Source organism: Dermacentor andersoni, chromosome 5 (genome assembly GCF_023375885.2).
Source record: "Dermacentor andersoni chromosome 5, qqDerAnde1_hic_scaffold, whole genome shotgun sequence".
In the NCBI taxonomy this organism is placed as follows: domain Eukaryota; kingdom Metazoa; phylum Arthropoda; class Arachnida; order Ixodida; family Ixodidae; genus Dermacentor; species Dermacentor andersoni.
The window spans coordinates 141,332,143-141,351,055 of record NC_092818.1 but is presented as its reverse complement, the minus strand read 5'-3'; the positions used below and the strand labels follow the sequence as shown (position 1 = coordinate 141,351,055).

Below are 18,913 nucleotides of genomic sequence, written 5' to 3'. Positions count from 1 at the left end.
TAACTTTGACCAAGATTCTGCCTAAGGTTGTAACCGAACCAATCAGTGTAAATGACAGTAATCAAAAAGATATCATCACTGCCATTACCAAATAATGAAAATACATGTATTTACCCTTGTCTAACCCTGTGTAATGTGCTACAGCTTTGCTTATTATCCACCTTCACAGAGTGGAACGGCTCCTCAATCTTTTTTTTCTTTTTCAACCAAGAGGTCAGTTCAGTCAATCCCAGCGATAGTGCACTCCATGGTGCAACGCGGTTAATTCTCGACTAATTGGCGCTAATAATGCCCGTACCATTAATTTTACTTATACTGATCTAATGTCCGCTTCTTGTCTCTTTGAGACCTACATCTTGATACCTCTTGCGACCCGCTACGACAAATTGTCGGCATTGCCCCTTTTGTTATGAGGTTACATAAATAGATAGCCAGATGCGCCAAAACCGTATGAAATCGGCAAGAAAACCTTGTCTTCAAAACGCAAATGTTTATTTGATGAAAAGACCATACTCTCCGCAATTACACAGAAACGTCATACGACAGACCTCAGCTCTGCATTTGTAGTAACTAAACTCCATTCAATAAAACACGCAAATGATAAAGAGCTAGCTGTTCGTCCAACATGCGCGTCCTTACCACGTGAAGAAGGCTGCGACATTCCACTTTACGTCACGCGTCTAATGACTTTCCTTTGTGTGCAGCCGCCGCAGGGTGAATTGCTTAAAATTGCCCACTGTGACGGGCTTCGCCGCTAATGCGGAGGGCATCGACCGCGGCTGCCGAGCGTACGTACGATAAGGTGTCGCAACCTTGACATGGTATCGTATGTATGTAGGGCGCTTTTCTTCGGCGTATGCCCTGTATTGAAAAGCAGTCCGTGTTGCTCGCCGCGCTCCCCGGTCGCCTTCGACAAGCTTTTGACGGCGCATTGGTTCTCGGTAGCCTCGTTAAAAAAAAACCACTTTGCCTGTGGCGCGCTGCCAACCTGCGTCGGTTGTGCGGTTGTGGCTCTGCAGTTGAGCTTTTGCGGAGCAAAGTTGTGATGGAGCCCGGCTTCGAAGGGTACCCACCGTGGCAAACGGGAGACGTTACCCTCGATAGAGTCGCCGAAGAGTCCCTCGCGGAGTTGAGAAGACTATTGGAAGGTAAGGCGTAAACAGGAATTTTTCGTTGCTATGACTCGTGAGTGATGTTCGTTTATTTTGATCAACAGTATATAGTTTGACAAGAAATGTCGCTGGATTGAACGTTTCGACTTTCACAGTCCCCTGACGAAGGCAAAGTCTCGCTGTGGAAACATTGGCTCCAGCGACATTTCTTGTTCGACATCTCTTGATCACTTCAAGGTCTTCCTGTGATCTGTGGTTTTCTATACTCGTTCATTGTATTATAGTGAGAGATTGGCGTTAATCATTTCCCGTGTCGGGATTCGACGCCCTGTGTTCTCTGGTACACGTCTCTGCTTAACGTTTGCGTGTCTTTCTTATCTTACCCTTTATCATATCATATACGTCATTGTGCGGCCAAGGCCGTATCTGGGCGTTCCTCGTCTCTAGATCCGTGTCTAGACCGTTACTTCTTGGAAGTAAGCGTCTGCTCGAATGCAGTGGTTGTTGCAAAAACAGGCACAACACGTAGATAGCGAGGCATGCGCGTGATATCTCCGTGTTCGCTTTGCTGGAAACTCAACGTTGTGGTTTTGTTTTCAAGACTTGGTGGCGACTTTTTCTTTGTTTAATTTTATATACGTCTGTCATCACCTACATGCGAGCGGATTTAAGGCAATAAATTATCCTTTGCTCATTTCTTTTTCATGCCAGAGCATCACATGGCCAGCGAAATGTAGTGCGAAACGGCACCTATATTCCTATACTGGTTGCGACGCCACATGAAGTGCGCCCCACGACGGGGCAGAGCAGGCTAAAGGGAACACCTGCTGCCGCATTAGCGCGCCAGGTGTTGCGTGAGGGCGTCGCCGCGAGGCCACGTCACCCTTTTTCTCGAAGGCTTGTGTTATCCGAGCGTTGTTTAAAGAAATTATCATCGCTATAAAGAAATTCATGTATAAAGAAACAGAATAAATTTGAAAGGAAAGCCGTTGGCGGTAGTGAGTTTCGAACCTACAGGCCCGCGCTCGAAGGCCGAGTGTCTTACTCACTGGACTAAACCAGCGCTTCCTAGATAACAGGCCTTTGCACTCTGCTTTGTGACATCATGCTACACAGAGCGAAATTGATATTGCCAAGCCCGACGCGACGAAGGCGGTGACACCAAAATCACCGCGAATTACTAGGGAGCGTCCCCATTAGATTCTATGCCTGTCGGGCAAGGTAGCATAAAGTCACGGATCGAAGTGCACCGGTCTTGCGCTACCTGGGATGCGTTGGGAAAGCGCTTCAACGGGCTCGTTTGCAAGCGAGGAGTTCATAACTTGAAGGACCGCTCAGCGGCGTTCGATTGGACATTAATGCTTTCGCATTGACAACTCATAAGAAGTGCTTAGGTGTCCTCGGAATTTTCAAATTTCGCACTAGCTAAGCAGTAACTGCACTGCCATGGAAATAATGCCCGCTATAGCTCTGGCGTTAACATTGGCGGAGCTGCGCCTAGTGACGTTGGCCACAGAGTACGGCAATGGCAGTGTTGAAGTTTAGTTCGCGATCTGAGAGGCACAACATGCTCGGGCTCATATCGAAATAACAGAAAATCATCAACGGGCATGCATATCAAGTTTTTATCGTTGCGATTGCTTCCTCTGACATACACCAATGTCATATATAGCAGGAATGAAGCTTTCACTCCTTCATAATTCACTTAGTTCTGCTCTAACACCAACCAAACTCAGCGCCCGTCTCTCTTTGCTTCCACATTGCACCGCGCTGCTCATGTAATTATTTGTTCTGCCGAAGCACTCTACACGCGTTATCTTTAGGAACCAATGGAGCCATCTTTATCTTTCTTTTAAGCTTATGCCATTATACCTATTTGGAAAGATCAGTAGTTTCTTATTTATGACCATATTGTTGAGGAAATTCCCATAGAACTTTGCTAAAAGCGCCACGCGTTCACATTCCTTTGAGAATAAAGCATTTCAGAGACAATTATTCGAAAGCTATCTCTTTGCTGAACGACTCGACCCCGCTGCAGCTCGATCATTTTCCAGCTGTGCGTTTCGTTCTGTAAAGCCGCGTGCTGCAGTTTAACCTGTATCCCCTTGTGAATTTTTCTCATTTACCATGAGGGGAGAGAACTCTCGTTTGTCGTTTATTGCTTGAAGTAGCTTTCCCTAACGAACACTTCTTTCACATCGGAGAGGCCAGAAGTGCAGAATGTGAAATGTGTGGGTGCAAAGAGACGACTGCTCGCCTTCTGTCCGAGTGTCCTCGTTCCAGTTGTTAGTTGTCTTCAATATGTTTGAGCGGACCGATTCTCTTCATATATTTTATTTCCTTCTCATCTTCTCTGTCCTTACCCTATTCCTCAGTGCTGAGCTGCCAACCGGACAGTTTCTCTGGTTAACCTCCCTGCTTTTCATCTCCCATTTCTCTCTTTCAGCATTACCAGCAAGTGATCCATCAGCGATACTAAAACACCTGCATCATACTTATGTGGACTGTCTGGTATCAGGATTTCCCGCAGAACCCTCACAGGTTTTGATGAAATTTGTAAATATGCATTAGGGAGCTTTAGAAATACATGGACATAAATTTACGACATGCTGTCACAAGTGCACGCAAAAGAATTCGATAGCAGTGCACAAGCACACGAGCGGAGCTTAAGTATTTGGATGCGCTAATCAGCTCGGATACTCTATTCTTAAAGCCTCCTATTCTTTAGGACTACGGCTCGCTATTTCAACGCAAGCATGCACGAATACAGACAAGATATAGGGCGCAGAGCTGAGTTCTATTTTTGCGTTTGTGGTAGGCGGCGGTAACCCGCTGTCAGAAAAACCACCCGCGACTACGATAATCTACTCTGAGCACGACGTCGTTGGTTCTATTTCCAGTTTCGGCAGTCGTATTCTGATAGGGTTAGATCAGTCTAGGTGATCCTTTGTGGGGCAAAAAAGTAATTCAATCACTCAGTCAATGAATCAATGGAAGAAACAGACGAAAGATAATTAACTGGTCCATCGATTTCGTTTGTGCACCCAGAGCAATACACTATCTAGTGAATCATTGTAACCCTCATTCGTACGCAGGTGAACCGGTGGTCAATGCTCCCACTAACTCGACCGACTTGCTGCGCTTCCTGCGGTTTCGCAAATACGACGCCTGCGAGGCGCTGGTTGTTCTCAAGAGATACTGCGCAATCAGGACCTCCGCACCGAAGCTCTTCGAAGGACTCAAGGAACCTGAAAAGATACGAGAAGTAGCCCAAGATATCTTCACGATACTGCCGCAAAGGAACATGCACGGCAAGCCAATTATGTTCAGCAGATTTGGTAAGAATGACTGGCTTATTATAATTACTCTACGTCTATCATATTACAGCATGAGCCATTTATTACGCCCCTTTAACGTCATCGGCATGGGCGTCTCTGCGTTGCTATCGTTGCTTGCCATGGGACCAAGTTTAGGGACGTGTGTATGAACACTTTAGAATAATTTTAGTTCCGCAGGTACGTCGTGCCATTCTTACTGCAAAAGATGTTGCCCTTATGGTGCATGACACCACCGAGTTTCCACATGCATAGAACCTACTACAGATTAGCGGGCAAGCCCATTGTTACCTTTTCACTTTCAGCTGGTCTTGTGTACTGAAAGCTGGTTTTTATTTCAGGGTGAAATACCACACGGCATTGATAGTTTTACACCAGTTAAGTCTTCTGTGATTCTTGTAATTCACGAATCATTGCTTGCACAAGAGTCCATCATCGAAAGTTTATCTCGCAGAAATCGCGTTTCAAAGATGAGAAAAGAACGTTAGCACAATGATTTGCAATGGTCTATATTCCTTTACGCATATCTCATGTGATGCATTCTTTTGCTCAGACCAGGCACGTGGTGGTCAGTTTCTGCATAGCCTCATTTCGGGCCTCGTCAATAAAGAATATACGTATCCGATGAGGGGATTTACACCTAGGTAGCGCCCAAAATACCGATGATCTTAAGGTATTAGATGTGATGAAGGTTCGCGAAAGTTATTTATAACGAAGGACGGAAATGGGCGTAGCCCTACAGAAGCCAAAGGAGCCTCGAAAGCTGTATCACACCTCTAAGCCTTCTTTATATTTAAGCCAATGAGCTTGCTGCTATCCGATTGAGTGCTCCTTAACAAAAACTTTAACTCTCTCTCTACGGGGGACAATAAAACGGAGAAAGGAAAAGGGGGAAATAGCGACACTGGGCGCATACAAGAGGACCGTTTATTGGGTAGGCTAAGGCAAAATGTGCAACAGCTTGAATCTAAGGGTTGCTTTGAAGGTTTCATACAAATTGGGCGGCATCGTTCAGCTGACGTAGTCACGCACGTAGCCTTTCGCACCCATATTCACTGTCATCCATTCTATTTTTTCTCTTAACCTAAGTGCAAGTCGCTGTGCCCCAGGTTGATCTCTCGGACTTCAAACAAATTTGCGTTCACTCTGCACTAACCACCCTGGTTTTGTAACTACAGGAAAATGGAACCCATCTGAGATGAGCAGCCTGCAGCTATACCAAGCGATGATATTCTGCCTCGAGCACTTGTCAATGTGCCCCGAAGCTCAGACACTGGGTGTTTCCATGGTGAACGACTTCGAAGGTTATTCCTTAGTGAACGTGCGGCATATCGAGCTCGGCCTCACGAAAAGTCTGCTGCATTACATGCAGGTATGACCCTTGGAGGGCGTGGCATTCTGCCGCCTTGACTATGTATGGTACCCCGCTGAGCGTCGATGGCGTGAAATGTTTCGTCGCATACTTCTGCTACTTTGCAGCCAAGACTCCCGGATCCGAGAACATTGTATAGAGTCTGGCCTGTCCGAGTTGTGTGCCTCTTGTATGTAGCACTCGGGATATTGCAATCACGTGCTTGCATGTTTAGAAATTAATTAAGTAACCTGTACTTTGGATTCAAATATGTACAATTCAAGGGCTGAATCAGGCATAGATGTGGACTTTTAGACTATATGGCTATATCGGATCCTTTATGCTAGTACAATGTTTTAATCTATCTCCAAATGGAAACATGATAAAGGGAACTTGCATCATCTTATTATAACATCATATAACGACATACAACTTCATATTGATAAACAACACTGAACAATGTCGTAAAGCATTTGTACTATGATAGAATTCACTATAAAAGAGTAGCATAATTAGGTCCTTGCAGAAACACCAAATCAATTCAGACGTAATAAGGTATTCCCTCAGAACTCTATCGTTCATTTCGCGGGAATAGCTTGACGTTTAGATAATAATGAACGTGAAAGCGTGGGCGTTAGGCCTTGTTGGTATGACATACTTACGTACTTAGTTCTTAAGCACATAGATGACAAAGGCGTGTGTCTCTTCTTTCAAGCATTCCTATAAGCACGTCAGGGCTTCATTCCTTGAATATCGCGCGGAAAACTACGCGCCGGTACGTCAGTGTGACGTTACAGATTTCAAAAGGAATTTTTGTTTTCGTGCTTGAGCCGTTCTAAAACGCTTTTTTAACTCGTCAAGTTCCGTCTTTGGTTCCTTTAAGATATAATGTGATCCACGTTTAACAATAAAATAATTAAATGTGCGTGAGAAGGCACCGTAAAAATCTATGACGTCATGGTGAGTTGATGCGGGAATTTCAAGGCAGTGTCGCCACCTGTGTTTCCTTTTTTGCATCTTGTCTGACTTACGAAGCCTCTACTCACGCCGAGAGCTGCTTTTTTGTTTTTTGAAAAAAAGTAATTTGATAACACAGCGCAAATAATTTTTCTCAAAGTATATCTTTTAAAGGAAACCACGAGTCCATGTGTTCATGTGTATTGTACGTAAAAATATATAATCCATTAAGCTCACTGAACTTTCCCGAACTCGTAGCTCTCAGAACCTGAACTTTTTAACGTTTCAAGCCAGAACCGACACCTAAAGGTGCAGCTATTCTCCCCTAACAATTGAAAATTGGAATGCTTTCCCTGGACATGTTCGTTCATTGCCACTAACAGATATTTTTTTTTGTCAGCAAATGATATGCTATGTTATCCCCACTGCTGCCACTAGCCCAACGGAAAACTGACATTTCTGTTATTGCTCCGTCCAGTATCATACGGTCTCAAAAACAGAATCGCAACCAGCATCTTTTGCTTTTGGATGGGTGTAGATAATGTGCTTCGCGACGGGGTGATTACGCGCTGCTTTATTGGATGCCGTGTTACACCAACTGTGCGTGTAGATAGGTAGTCTGTTCGCTCTGATATAGAAACGTAGCCGGTATTGTTTTCGTCCGGATGCGCGCATGTATGCACAGACGGAGTGCGAACGGCGCTACTTCACGGGCGGTGTTTTATTAACACGGAAATATGCGCATGCACATATGTGTAGTACCTCAGATAAAGGACTGCAGTCGGCACTGTTTTCGTCTGTATTCAAGTGGACAATATGCTTTCCGACGGAGCCCATCTCGCCTATCTGTGTTCACATATGCAAGCTTGACTTAAGGTCTCTGCAGATAATGCTTCGCCCTCTGATTCCCTGAATTGTGGCGTTGCAGAGCTTGGAGGGGGGGGGGGGGGGCACGATAAAACGCAGTTTTTCTTCACCGGTGAATGCTTTATCAAGACCGTCATTTCTAATCGTATCGAAGAATTCGTATACATGTTAACTGCCCGGTAGCTGAATAAGTGAACCCACTTAATAAATAGCATATGCTTGCGTACAATCGGTGTGCCGCAGATACACGAGCTTCTGCAATGCTCGCCAGCAAACTAGCCGTGGGGTTAATGATCTGACTCGGTACAGGAAATGTTGTTGCCTCAAGACAATGTCTCTTCTGTTCTTCGTTGACTATTCTTTTTCTATGTACATTTTCACTTCTAGAGCCAGTAGGTGTTGTGGCCCACCTGGTGGTAGTTTCCAGCTAGCTCTCTACCAGCGTATATCACTCATATACGCTCATATATGTTTCAGAAATGAAGACCGATTGGTTAGCGCATATGAGATTCATGTGCCTCTACACTTACGTTGCTGGTGAAGCTGCACATGAAATTTTAATTGCTAGTAACGAAAGGAACAAATCTCATTTCGTTCTCTGTATTCACGTAACTTTTTACTATACAGCATGTGGAGCGATTCTGTTAAAAAACATCTAAGTGCTTTTAGTATGAAAAAAAAAAAAAAGAACTCCTTGTTAAAGTCATAGTCTCTGTCCTTCCGTTGAGAGAAATTTCCTGTGGTAAAAATGTAAATTTCCTGTGTTTTTCTTGGCTTTATAACATTTATTTTTCGCAGTGTAATGTAAGCAATTACTTCTTGTGCACTCCGGAAATTGTCGTTTAACAGCATAATTACTGGGTCGACGGCTATGCGATATAGAAATGAAAAGACGAGACAGAAATGTTCTGTCATTACTTCTTTAAGCTAAGCTTACTATGTTGGTCTCGTGCAATTGCAAATATACCATAACTCCTATGCCGCGCATTATTTTTTATTTAAAAAAAGCAGTCACGCGTAATAAGAAAGAAAATTGCTCTTTGAGTACAGTTTGATTTATAACAAAAAGACCAGCAGTTAAAAATGTTGAAATTCCGAGGTTACCTGAGCTGGGTGTGGCGTACTCATCCAACGCCACATCCAGACGCATTTCTAGTTAACATTGCGGCCTTTCTTTCTTTCTTTTTTTCTTTTCCTTTCTTTCTTTCCCCTCCCCCTCTTTCCTTCAAGGCCAATATTTGACTCCGAAATATCAGATGCCGATATTTTCACGGCGCTGAAAAAAGAGAGTACATTTCCGAATAATTCTTTGATGTCACTGTGAAGCAACCTGCCCATACGGGTTCGACAAAAGAAATAATATTTGAAAAATTTAGGGGCAAATACTGGTGGTGGTGGTGGTGGTGAATTGTAGCAACAGGCGGGTTTAGCTTGGCGATCAAGGCCGGTAAATGCTCCGCCCGAGCGTCTCTTACAATACCGCTAAAGGGTTTCACCATATGTCCACCAAACCAGTCTCTTAAAGGAGAGACTGGTTTGATGGACATGTGGTGAAACCCTTCAGTGGTATTGTAAGAGGCGCTCGGGCGGAGCAGTTGCCTGCAAATACTGTCTGTAACTCTAAGTTTTGGTTTACGCGTGCGTGTTGCTTCACAGGCAAATAAAGACTGGTTCCCTTTCGTTATCACTGTTTTTATTTCATTCATTTTGCAGAAATGTATGCCCATTCTAACAAACGAAGCTCACATTCTCAGGGAGCCCGCAGCCTTTGATGTAGCGTTCAAGCTAGTCAGACCATTCCTGGAGGAGGAAAAGGTCAAAGCGGTAAGCTTTTTCGTTATAGTGAATCAACAGGCGTATACCCATAAAAAAGTAAGCGCCGGATCCCATGCATATGGGGGAATGGCGGATAAGCGGAGCTCTCTGATATTCACTGAAATGTCTTCAGTTTACTTCTCTACTTCTAAGAAAGCTCTGCGCTTCTCACCTAGTGCGCGATTTGGTTCTATTTCGTTCTTCTAACTTCTTTCTTCGCATTAGGCTGCTTCCGCAGACGACTTCAGTTTTTGGTTGCCGACTATGTCGGCAACAAAATCCTTCTCCCCACTCCCTCCCCCAAGAATACGCATTTTTAAGCTAATTTACGCACTTTCCAGGAACTATGTATGTATGCATGCAGCCGTTACCCCACCTACGTGGCTCAGTGGGTAGTCCGTGGTCGAATCGGTGGCACATGGGGCTGCTGTACTGAGGGAACAGGGTTCGAAACCAACCATCGGACATATCTTACACGCCGACACTGGTCACTGTAAATGCAGGACAGGGTAGGTGCCGCTGTCCGAAGAAACTCTATGACGCTTGCTTGGAGCACCGGCTATGGTTCACTCGGTCTGTGCTGTTCTTCAATGAACCTCTTTGATGTCAACTTGGGTAGCTGGGTATGTGCCACTGGAAATGTGCCATCTCTACAATGACGAAGATCCCTTGAATTTCTCCGATGCTGAGCGGAATCGAACCCACTTCACAAGAACAGCAACCCGATGCATTAGCAGGCAGCGCCACAGATGCCCTGGATGTGTGCCGCTTTTCAATGAACGCTTTTCACGTCAACGCTTTAGCTGCGCCGAATACACTGGGTATGTGACACTCTTCAGTGAACGTTTCACCAGCTTGGTACACTGAGTGTGTGTCACTGAGTGTGTGGCAAGCGAGGGAATACTTCTCTGCGTTCGCAGGCACCGGCGCGACACGCCTCCTGTCTCAGAGGCCAAGTACGGACTTCTAGGCAGTGCCACCAGATGGCGCAGCACGTCCACAAGGAAGAGCGAGATAGGATCTCGGCTTCCGTGTGGCGCGTTCCTCAGCGCTCGCACGCACCAGCGCGCCATACATTTCGGAGGCCAGGCGCAGTCTTCGCGGTGGTGGCGCTAGATGGCAACGACGCCGAGGATAATGGCTGAGATAACAATTTGGGGATGTCGATGAAGGGAAGTGTGATCAAAGTATGTGTGACTCAGTATAAAGAAGTTCACATGAGACGCATCGCAGTGGCCTCCTTAACGTTAGCTCGTGGTCGGACCCAGTTCACGAGGTGCATCACCACCCTTGGCCAGCATGCTAGTCTCACGATGTTTTCATTTTTCGCGCAGTCCCACACAGGAGGCATGCACTGCCTTCACGTAAGAGGCCGCCTTTACTTGCAAACAAAAGACAGAAATAAAACGCTTTACCGGAGAGCGGAGATAGAGAGAGAGATTTACAGAAAGGCAGAAAGGTCGGCCTGAGCTATAACTTGCTCTGGCCTGCTACTCTAGACTGGGGAAAAGGGACGGGGAGGAAGAGGGCTGATGAATGATGATGATGGTATGAGGAAGAGAAGCGTATATACAGGTTCACAGAGTTGTAGCATCTCTAAAGCCGTGCGTCTAGCCCAGTGGCTTGGAGAAAGCCGAGATTTGTCAAATTCTAACTGGATATCGCTGTGCGGTCGAGTGTATTAACTCTTCTATAGCACTAATCTACAATAAATGCGATTTGCGATCCATACAGACTCCGTTGACGCCTTTCTTTCCAGCTGAAGGCGACGTATGAGACACATAGTCACGGAAAAATAAATCTTGGAACGAAAAAAATTAAGCATAAATACAATAAAACCCAAGTTTTTTGCTTTTTTCTGGGTGTCACATAAAGCTGCGCTTGATATAGGTAGAGCTTCATAATAAGAAATCTTTCCATCTATCTGGATGAAGCATGTATATGTTGACGTTCCGTGCAACCACAATTAGCGACCTCGCATGAAACCGCAACTAGCGGCCTCGTGTGGAAGGTGCCAGAACCCAGAAACTAAACTTTACACCTTAAGGATAATTTGTCCTGATCCGGGAATTTAGCCGCTCGCCTTTGTCTTTACGATTCAGCCGTTGTACCAGCTGAGCTAAATCGGAGGCTAGCAGATGGTAGGGTATAATGAATTAACCGAGGGCTCGAGGACCAGGAACATTTACTGTGCAGAAAGACGGCGCTGACAAGGAGCGCAGACCGAAACATACTTGGGTCGAGAACACATAACCGAGGGGACACTTTCGCTTCAGAATTCTATGCAGGGGGCCCTCTCGGGCTAATTTCCCGCTTGCTCTAACGCAGGTCCGCTTCCACGGGAAGCACTTGGAGCGGCTTAAGAGCGCTATTCCTGCGAGCGCCCTTCCCAAGGAGTTCCGAGGCACGGCCCCGCACACCGACTGGAACGCGTTCTGGAAGAACGTATGTCTGGATAGCAAGGCGGACGGCATTTCGCGGGTGCGTCAAGCTCGAGATTAGCACCACGGGCTCTCAAGCTTCGTTCGAAACACTTGGCACTTCCTCGTGGAAGAATATAAGAGTTGACTTCGTTTTGTGTTAATCGCCATGCTCATACTTTCGAATAGATTTACTCTGCACAGTGTACGTGTGTGTGTGAGTATGTGCGACTTTTCCACCGCTTCTATTCGGTTGTCCCGTGATCTAATCACAGAACCCAAGATTCATTCATATGCAAATGTGCTCATGGCTTGAATCTTAAGTAATATGGAACATCACGAGGTGAGCGAGAACGGCAGTGGCATATGGTTCATAGGTGCAATCCATTCGCAGTTGCCGGAAGCGCAGATTTAGAGCGGGGTATATTCAAGTGTGCTGACTTACCTTGAAAGCTGCATTCTGGATGCCGGAATATTTCACATTTAATAAATAAGCAGAAGTACTTGTGTTTACATAGGCTACTGTATACGTTTATCTTCTGTGGTTTCCTTGTGTTAATGCTAACTGGCGGTTTTTGTGATATACTTGTGCCACATTTTGTTACAAGTTTCGTGATATTTTCTTTTGTCACGCAACGAGAGGTAGCCGGTGACACTTAAGATCGCCAACCTCTTATATTAAATTATGTAAAGAAATACATATAGAGTAAAAATTTCAGCAGATACTTGCGCAACCAAGGAAGGGTTCGCGCGCATGCGCGCGAAACCTTCGTATTTGGTTCATGCGAGGCACGATTCTCTGTATAGACACGGTTGACCTGTTTTTAGTAATGAACTGTTCCTCCGCCTGTTCTTGCTGAATGAAATAAACTGCTTTAAATTGCTTTATATTATTTCCGTCCATTGCTGGCCATGCAGTGGCTCCAGCGCACGCGCCTGTTTGTCGGACAATATTTGCAGCCGTGCTGCACGAATTAGGGCCTTGATCTAATGCCCGGGTTGGCGTATCCAGAGTTCCGTCGGCTTGCTACACTGCAAGGCACACTATATTATCAAAAAAAGTAATGCCGTGTGCGGCGCGCACGCACATGTGTAGATTGCTCGTAAATTTCTCACAGTGGACATATATATATATATATATATATATATATATATATATATATATATATATATATATATGTCCACTGTGAGAAATATATATATATATATATATATATATATATATATATATATATATATGTATAAGGATTTCCTCAGAAAGGAATGTGATGCACTACAACAACAAACATGGTTATGCGTACTCAAGGACGAAAACTGCGTCGTCATTTCTAAGAATAGTGGAGGAGGAGGAGGAGGAAAAACGTTTATTTAGCTCTAGAAAATTCTATGAATTTCGCGGAGTCAGATGGTGTCTTCCATCTTCTTGGCAATGGCCGTCTGCCCCTAGTCCAGGGCTCCGCTGGATGCCGCTGCCAGCTGGGCCCGTCGGATCAGCCCTAGTTGGACGTCCTGACGGTCGCTGGAGAGCATTCCTTCCCATTGCTCCGCACTCGCGTTTGGTATTATTGGTGCCGCATTTGTTTTCTGGCAGGCCCACGTTATATGGTAGAGCGTGGGTGTGTCCTGGCACCATGGGCATTTGTCACTGTATTGTGTGGGTTGTATTTTGCTGAGGGTGTTTAAGTTCGGATATGCACCCGTCTGTAGCAGCCTCCAAGCTACGGAGTCCTCTCTAGTGAGAGACCTATGCGGCGAGGGGTACCGCTTCCTGCTGCCCTTATAGTGATTCAGGATAGCCGAGTATTCTCTGGGGACTGGCTCGGTTTCCTCGAGGTCATTGGCGGAGGGTGCTCGGTATGCAGTGTATCCTCGGGCTACCCTGTCGACCTCACGGTTGCCTTCCACGTCCGTGTGACCCGGCGTCCACATTATCGTGTGTCTAATTGGTTGTTCTTTTTCTGGGTTTTTTGTGTGGGGATCTTCCGAGCGGAGTATGCGGAGCGCTCTGTGACCTATTCTGCCGAACATGTAGTTTCGGCATGCTGTTTGGGAGTCGGTTAGTATTGTTAAGGACCGCCTAGTCCGATAGCCCTCCGCTGCCGCTAGAGCGACGGCCGCTTCTTCAGCCTCGACTACCGTGCAGTCCCGTAGAGATGCGCTGACGATTTCTCGCATATCCGAGTTTATCACCACCGCTACTGCGTTGGGGTTGGTCTGTCTCGCCCTTCTGGTGTATGTGGCTGCGTCCACGTATACCGTTGTTGCCTGGGAAGCTAGGAACTTTTGGATGTATTCGGCTCTCGCCTTCCTGCGTTCTTCGTGTAGGTTGGGGTCCATGTTCTTGGGAATGGGAGCCACCTTGATTGTGTTTCGTATATTGTCCGGGATAGTCGCGGTTCTTTGGGTTTCTTGTATCTGTTCGCTGCATCCCAACTTCTGCAGAAGTTCCCTGCCAGACGGAGTCTGTTGAAGTCTGCGCAGCTGAGCAACATGTTGTGCCTCTCTGAGTTCTTCGAATGTGTTATGAATTCCTAGTGCCAAGAGCTTCTCCGTGGATGTGCATTGTGGTAGGTGGAGCGCGGTTTTGTATGATTTGCGTATGATCGCGTCTATCTGCTGAACCTCGCTCTTGATTGGGTTGTAGTACGGGAGACTGTAGGTAACCCGGCTGATCACCAGACTCCTAACCAGCTTTAGCGTGTCTTCCTCTCGCATGCCTGAGCGTCTGTGGGAGACGCGCGTTATCATGCGAGCGACTTGAAGAGTTGATGTCTTGAGTAGAGCGAGAATGTGTGAGCAGCGTTGATTCGACTGTATCCACATGCCCAAAATTCTTATGAGCGTTTTCTCCGGTATTAGTTTTCCCTCGAGGTAGACGCCAAGCTTGAGCTCGTCGCTAGTCGGGACCGTGCGATTCTGTTTCCCTCTCCAGACTCTGAGCAGCTCAGATTTCTCGGTGGAGCAGGCTAGCCCTCTTGCCCTCACGTAGTTCTCCACGCAGGTCGCAGCCTCTTGCAGTCTTTCTTCTTTTTCTTTAAGTGATCCCGTGTTGGTCCAAATGGTTATGTCGTCGGCGTACATGGCATGGTGTATGCCCTCGATCTCTTTGAGTTGTTTCGCAAGGCCGATCATTGCTATGTTAAATAGCGTTGGTGAAATGACCGATCCCTGGGGGGTTCCTTTGTTGGGGGTATGGAACTTCTCCGAGCGGAGTTCTCCTAGCCCTATCGTGGCTGTTCTGTTGGACAGGAAAGCTTTGACGTAGCCGAAAACCCTCCTGCCGCAGTTCAAGTCGTCCAGGCCCGCTAGGATGGCTTCATGGCTCACGTTGTCAAAGGCTCCTTTAATGTCCAATGCCATTATCACGTTCTCTCCGTTCCTGGGAACGTTGCTTAAGACTTCTTCCTTGATTTGTAATAGTACGTCTTGGGTCGACAGCTTCGCCCTGAATCCGAACATACTGTGGGGGTATAATTCGTGATCCTCTATGTAATGTTGTAGCCTTATCGTGACCACTCTCTCGTACAACTTGCCAAGGCATGATGTGAGGGAGATGGGTCTTAGGTTTTCGATTTGTAGCTTTTTGCCCGGTTTTGGTATCATAACTTCCTCTGCATGTTTCCAATCATCGGGGACGGTCTCCGCTGCCCAGTGCTTTTGAGAAAGTCGGTTAGTTCTGCGACTAGCTCGTCACTGAGATTGCGGATGAGTGCGTTGTTGATTTTGTCCGCACCTGTTGCCGTGTTTCTAGTTGTGCTTCTGATTGCTGCATAGACCTCTTCACGAGTGATGGGTCTGTCTAAGCTTGGATTTTCTCTTCCCCGGTAATCCCCTGTATATGCCGCCGGGTTCGTGTCCCCGAAGCATTTGACACGCACTTTGTCCAAGAGTTCCTCGTCGGTTCCCTCGAATTGGTGGATTAGCCGGTATATTGATTTGTTATTCTCTGCCTTGGTTTTAGTCGGATCGATGAGCGCTTTCAGGATATGCCACGTCCTAGCTGTGCTCAGGGTTCCGTTCAGGGAGTCGCTGAAGTGTTGCCAGTTCGTTCTCGCCAACTGTGCTGCGTACTCCTCTGCTTTCGTTGTAATTTCTGCTATTTTAAGTCTGAGCTTCCTGTTGTGTTTCTGCCTTTTCCACCTCTTGATTAAGCCGCGTCTTGCTTCCCATAGCCTAAGAAGCCTGGCATCCACCTCGGGTGTCTGCGTTGTTCTTTTGACCTCTTTGGTGTGCTCGCCTTCTCTCTGCTTGAGTATGTTTCCCCATTCTTCAATTGATTGGATTCCTCCCTCGCTGAGGTGTCTGTCACATGCTTTCCTAAATGCGTTCCAATCAGTGATTTTGACTTTTCCTAGCTGCCGTTTAAGTCTGTCTGAAGTCACTTGGGTTTTGAGTATGTAGTGGTCGCTCCCCAGATTTTCCATCAGGTTTTCCCATTGCGCCTGCCATGGTCCTTTGATGAAGGTGAGGTCCGGACAAGTGTCGGTACAGACGCTGTTGCCTACTCTGGTCGGAGTTTCCGGGTCTGTGAGGAGGATGTAGCCTGCATTCTCTGCCGCTTCCGCTAGTGTCTTTCCTTTAACGTTGAAATTCTTGTATCCCCAGCTCTTGTCCCTGGCATTAAAATCGCCTAAGACGACTAGCGTGTTGCCCTTTGCCAGTTTGCTGGCGCCTTGGAAGAGCTCTTGGAATTTGGCTTTCTTTTGTTTCGGCGGGCTGTAGGTATTTACGATGAAGATGCTGCCCATTTTCTTCTTTTTCTTTGGGATAATTTCTACGATCACGTGCTCTATGTCTGTTTCGGCTATCCTATTGTGGCTTATGGCTATGATCGCTTTGCTGACTAAGATTGCCGTCCTTCCTTTTTCCTGGGTTTCGTAGCACGTGTATCCTCCTAGGGTTGGTGTGGTGCCCGTTTCCTGAAGCGCAATAATGTCGGGTACCGTTTGTTGTGTGTGAATATATTGTTGAAGTAGGCCCTGCCTCCTTCGGTAGCCTCTGCAGTTCCATTGCCATATGTCTAGATGTTCTTGTTTGCTTAAGGTTTTTCTGGCCATGTTAAGCTTCTGTGTTAGTCGTGGTCGCGTTGGCGAGGGCTGTCAGTGCAGGACGGTGGTATGCCTTCTCTCTGATGTTTTCGGTGAATTTTTGTTTGCGGATCGAGTAGTGGTCTGTTTGGCGGCCAATGAGCACAGTACTGCTAGTTAGCCGCGATCCATCTTAGGGGTTGGACAGCAACAGGAATTGCAGTGCACGCGTATGCCGAGGTCTATCTAAATAGGTCGCGCCGCTTGGAACGAAAAGCGTGCGAGAACATATCGCCAAAGTTATCAGTTAGTGGCACATGATTGAAGCGCGACTAGGTGACGGGGGGACAAGCACTGAAGTTAGAAAACCTACATGAAAAATATGTTCGAAAATTTTCAATCAAAACACCGTCACACGAGTAAATATTCAGTTTCAAATATTTTTGCTGTGCTAAAACAACAAATGTACCCGCTGTGGTTGCTCAGTGGCAATGGTGTTGGGCTGCCGAGCACGAGGTAGCGGGATCGAATCCCGGCAACGGCGGCCGCATTTTGATGGGGGCGAAATGCGAAAACACCCGTGTGCTTAGGTTTAGATGCACGTTAAAAAACCCTAGGTGGTCGAAATTTCCGGAGTCCTCCTCTACGGCGTGCCTCATAATCAGAAAGTGGTTTTGGCACGTAAAACTCCATAATTTCTAAGAAACAAAAAAAATTTTGATTTCACAATTTATTAGGTCGTTCTTGCTGACACCTACCAAGCCGTGATTCTGGCGCAAGATTTGGCGAGACCGTGCAACGCAGCTATTATGTCGTGCGGAATGGCGTTGCTCACTTGAACTCGGTGGTTTCATCCGATTCTGCTTTTATTTCCTTGCACGTTTGTTCAAACTGTGGCATGCGCTTCGTTTCAAATTTTGCGTGACCTAGCGCACGGCATTCATTAGCAAAAGGTGTGAGTGGTGGCTTTTTGTTATCGTGCAAGTTCACGCTGCGGCATTCGACGTGCTGTGTCTGGACGTGATGATAAATGCGGAACGCTCCACGAAGAAACGTCGCGTTATGTTTGTGCACCCTCTGTAACACAGGCTCTGAGTGTGCGACGAGCAGCAAAATTAGTAAGTCGAATGTTTTCTAAATTATAATGTGGGTCAATGTTGTCTCGCCTGATAACTGTTGGATGTGAATACATGGTGTCGCGAGAAATTACAAATGATTCTGTGAAAAAAGTTTCGCATACGTTGCTATACACTGCGACTGGGCGCAGACCATAGTACTTTTCATAGATTGAAACATGTTTTGTAGGGTCAATTATATTGGTTGCATAATTCTAGACGAATAAAAGTAAATATGCTTTTGAAACCTCTGTGGTCCTGTCATTTATTTCCATCATTTTCGCTCGCCTTTCTAAGGAACCTACTGGAGCAGCAATTGCCGTCAATAACAGCCTAATTATGTTCACGAAAAGACACAGGCCCCTCCTATACTGTAATGACACGCTGACACTTCAGCTGAGGTGAGCGCCAAGCTCGCCTCAGCCTCAAATGAAAAATAACTGCTTACGTAGCGGTAGAAATGCCGGACGCGAAAGAAATTCAAAATTTCGCGCCAAGCAGCACAAGTTCTTGACATCACTGCCATTTCCGGTTGGGGTGTCACTTTTTATTTATTTATTTTTTGCTGCTAGTTGTGCCCTCGATACGTAGGCGGCGACGTTTGCAACAAGCCTCCATTTTCTTGACACCTGGGCTTCTGCTCAAGGGTCGCTACCAGTTTCCCATACCTTATGTATGTAAGGTATGTAATTGTAATTACATACCTTACATTACAAAATTACACTTATGTAATTACAATTACGTAATTGTAATGACATACGTTGCATACCTTAATTACAGGTATGTAATTGTAATGTAAGGTATGTAATTCTTGCCCGGGAACGCAATGGACCGTAGGGCGTTCTGTTGCATCACTGTCGTCATGCCCGCCAAAACTGCGGGACTCAATCTTTATCAGCGTCGTGGTGGCGGCG

At 46.2% G+C, this 18,913-nt stretch overlaps 2 protein-coding genes across 2 annotated transcripts; one reads left to right on the top strand and one right to left on the bottom strand.

Moving 5' to 3' along the window:
- Positions 1 to 913: 913 nt before the first annotated feature.
- LOC129380116 (alpha-tocopherol transfer protein-like) lies at positions 914 to 12,060 on the top strand. Its single transcript, XM_055071071.2, has 5 exons — positions 914 to 1,148; positions 4,208 to 4,450; positions 5,626 to 5,819; positions 9,336 to 9,446; positions 11,766 to 12,060. The coding sequence occupies exons 1-5, from the start codon at positions 1,046 to 1,048 to the stop codon at positions 11,937 to 11,939; spliced, it is 825 nt and encodes a 274-aa protein (XP_054927046.1). The 5' UTR covers positions 914 to 1,045; the 3' UTR covers positions 11,940 to 12,060.
- Positions 12,061 to 15,456: 3,396 nt separating this feature from the next.
- On the bottom strand, positions 15,457 to 16,605 carry LOC140218572 (uncharacterized). The gene has a single exon (XM_072288366.1). The coding sequence runs from the start codon at positions 16,603 to 16,605 to the stop codon at positions 15,457 to 15,459; it is 1,149 nt and encodes a 382-aa protein (XP_072144467.1).
- Between the last annotated feature and the right edge of the window lie 2,308 nt (positions 16,606 to 18,913).

Coding starts and splice junctions, on each gene's coding strand:
- LOC140218572 (XM_072288366.1), bottom strand. CDS start 16,605: ATGGGCAGCATCTTCATCGTAAATACCTACAGCCCGCCGAAACAAAAG.
- LOC129380116 (XM_055071071.2), top strand. CDS start 1,046: ATGGAGCCCGGCTTCGAAGGGTACCCACCGTGGCAAACGGGAGACGTT. Junction 1,149..4,207: donor GTTGAGAAGACTATTGGAAG/GTAAGGCGTAAA, acceptor ATTCGTACGCAG/GTGAACCGGTGGTCAATGCT. Junction 9,447..11,765: donor AGGAGGAAAAGGTCAAAGCG/GTAAGCTTTTTC, acceptor GCTCTAACGCAG/GTCCGCTTCCACGGGAAGCA.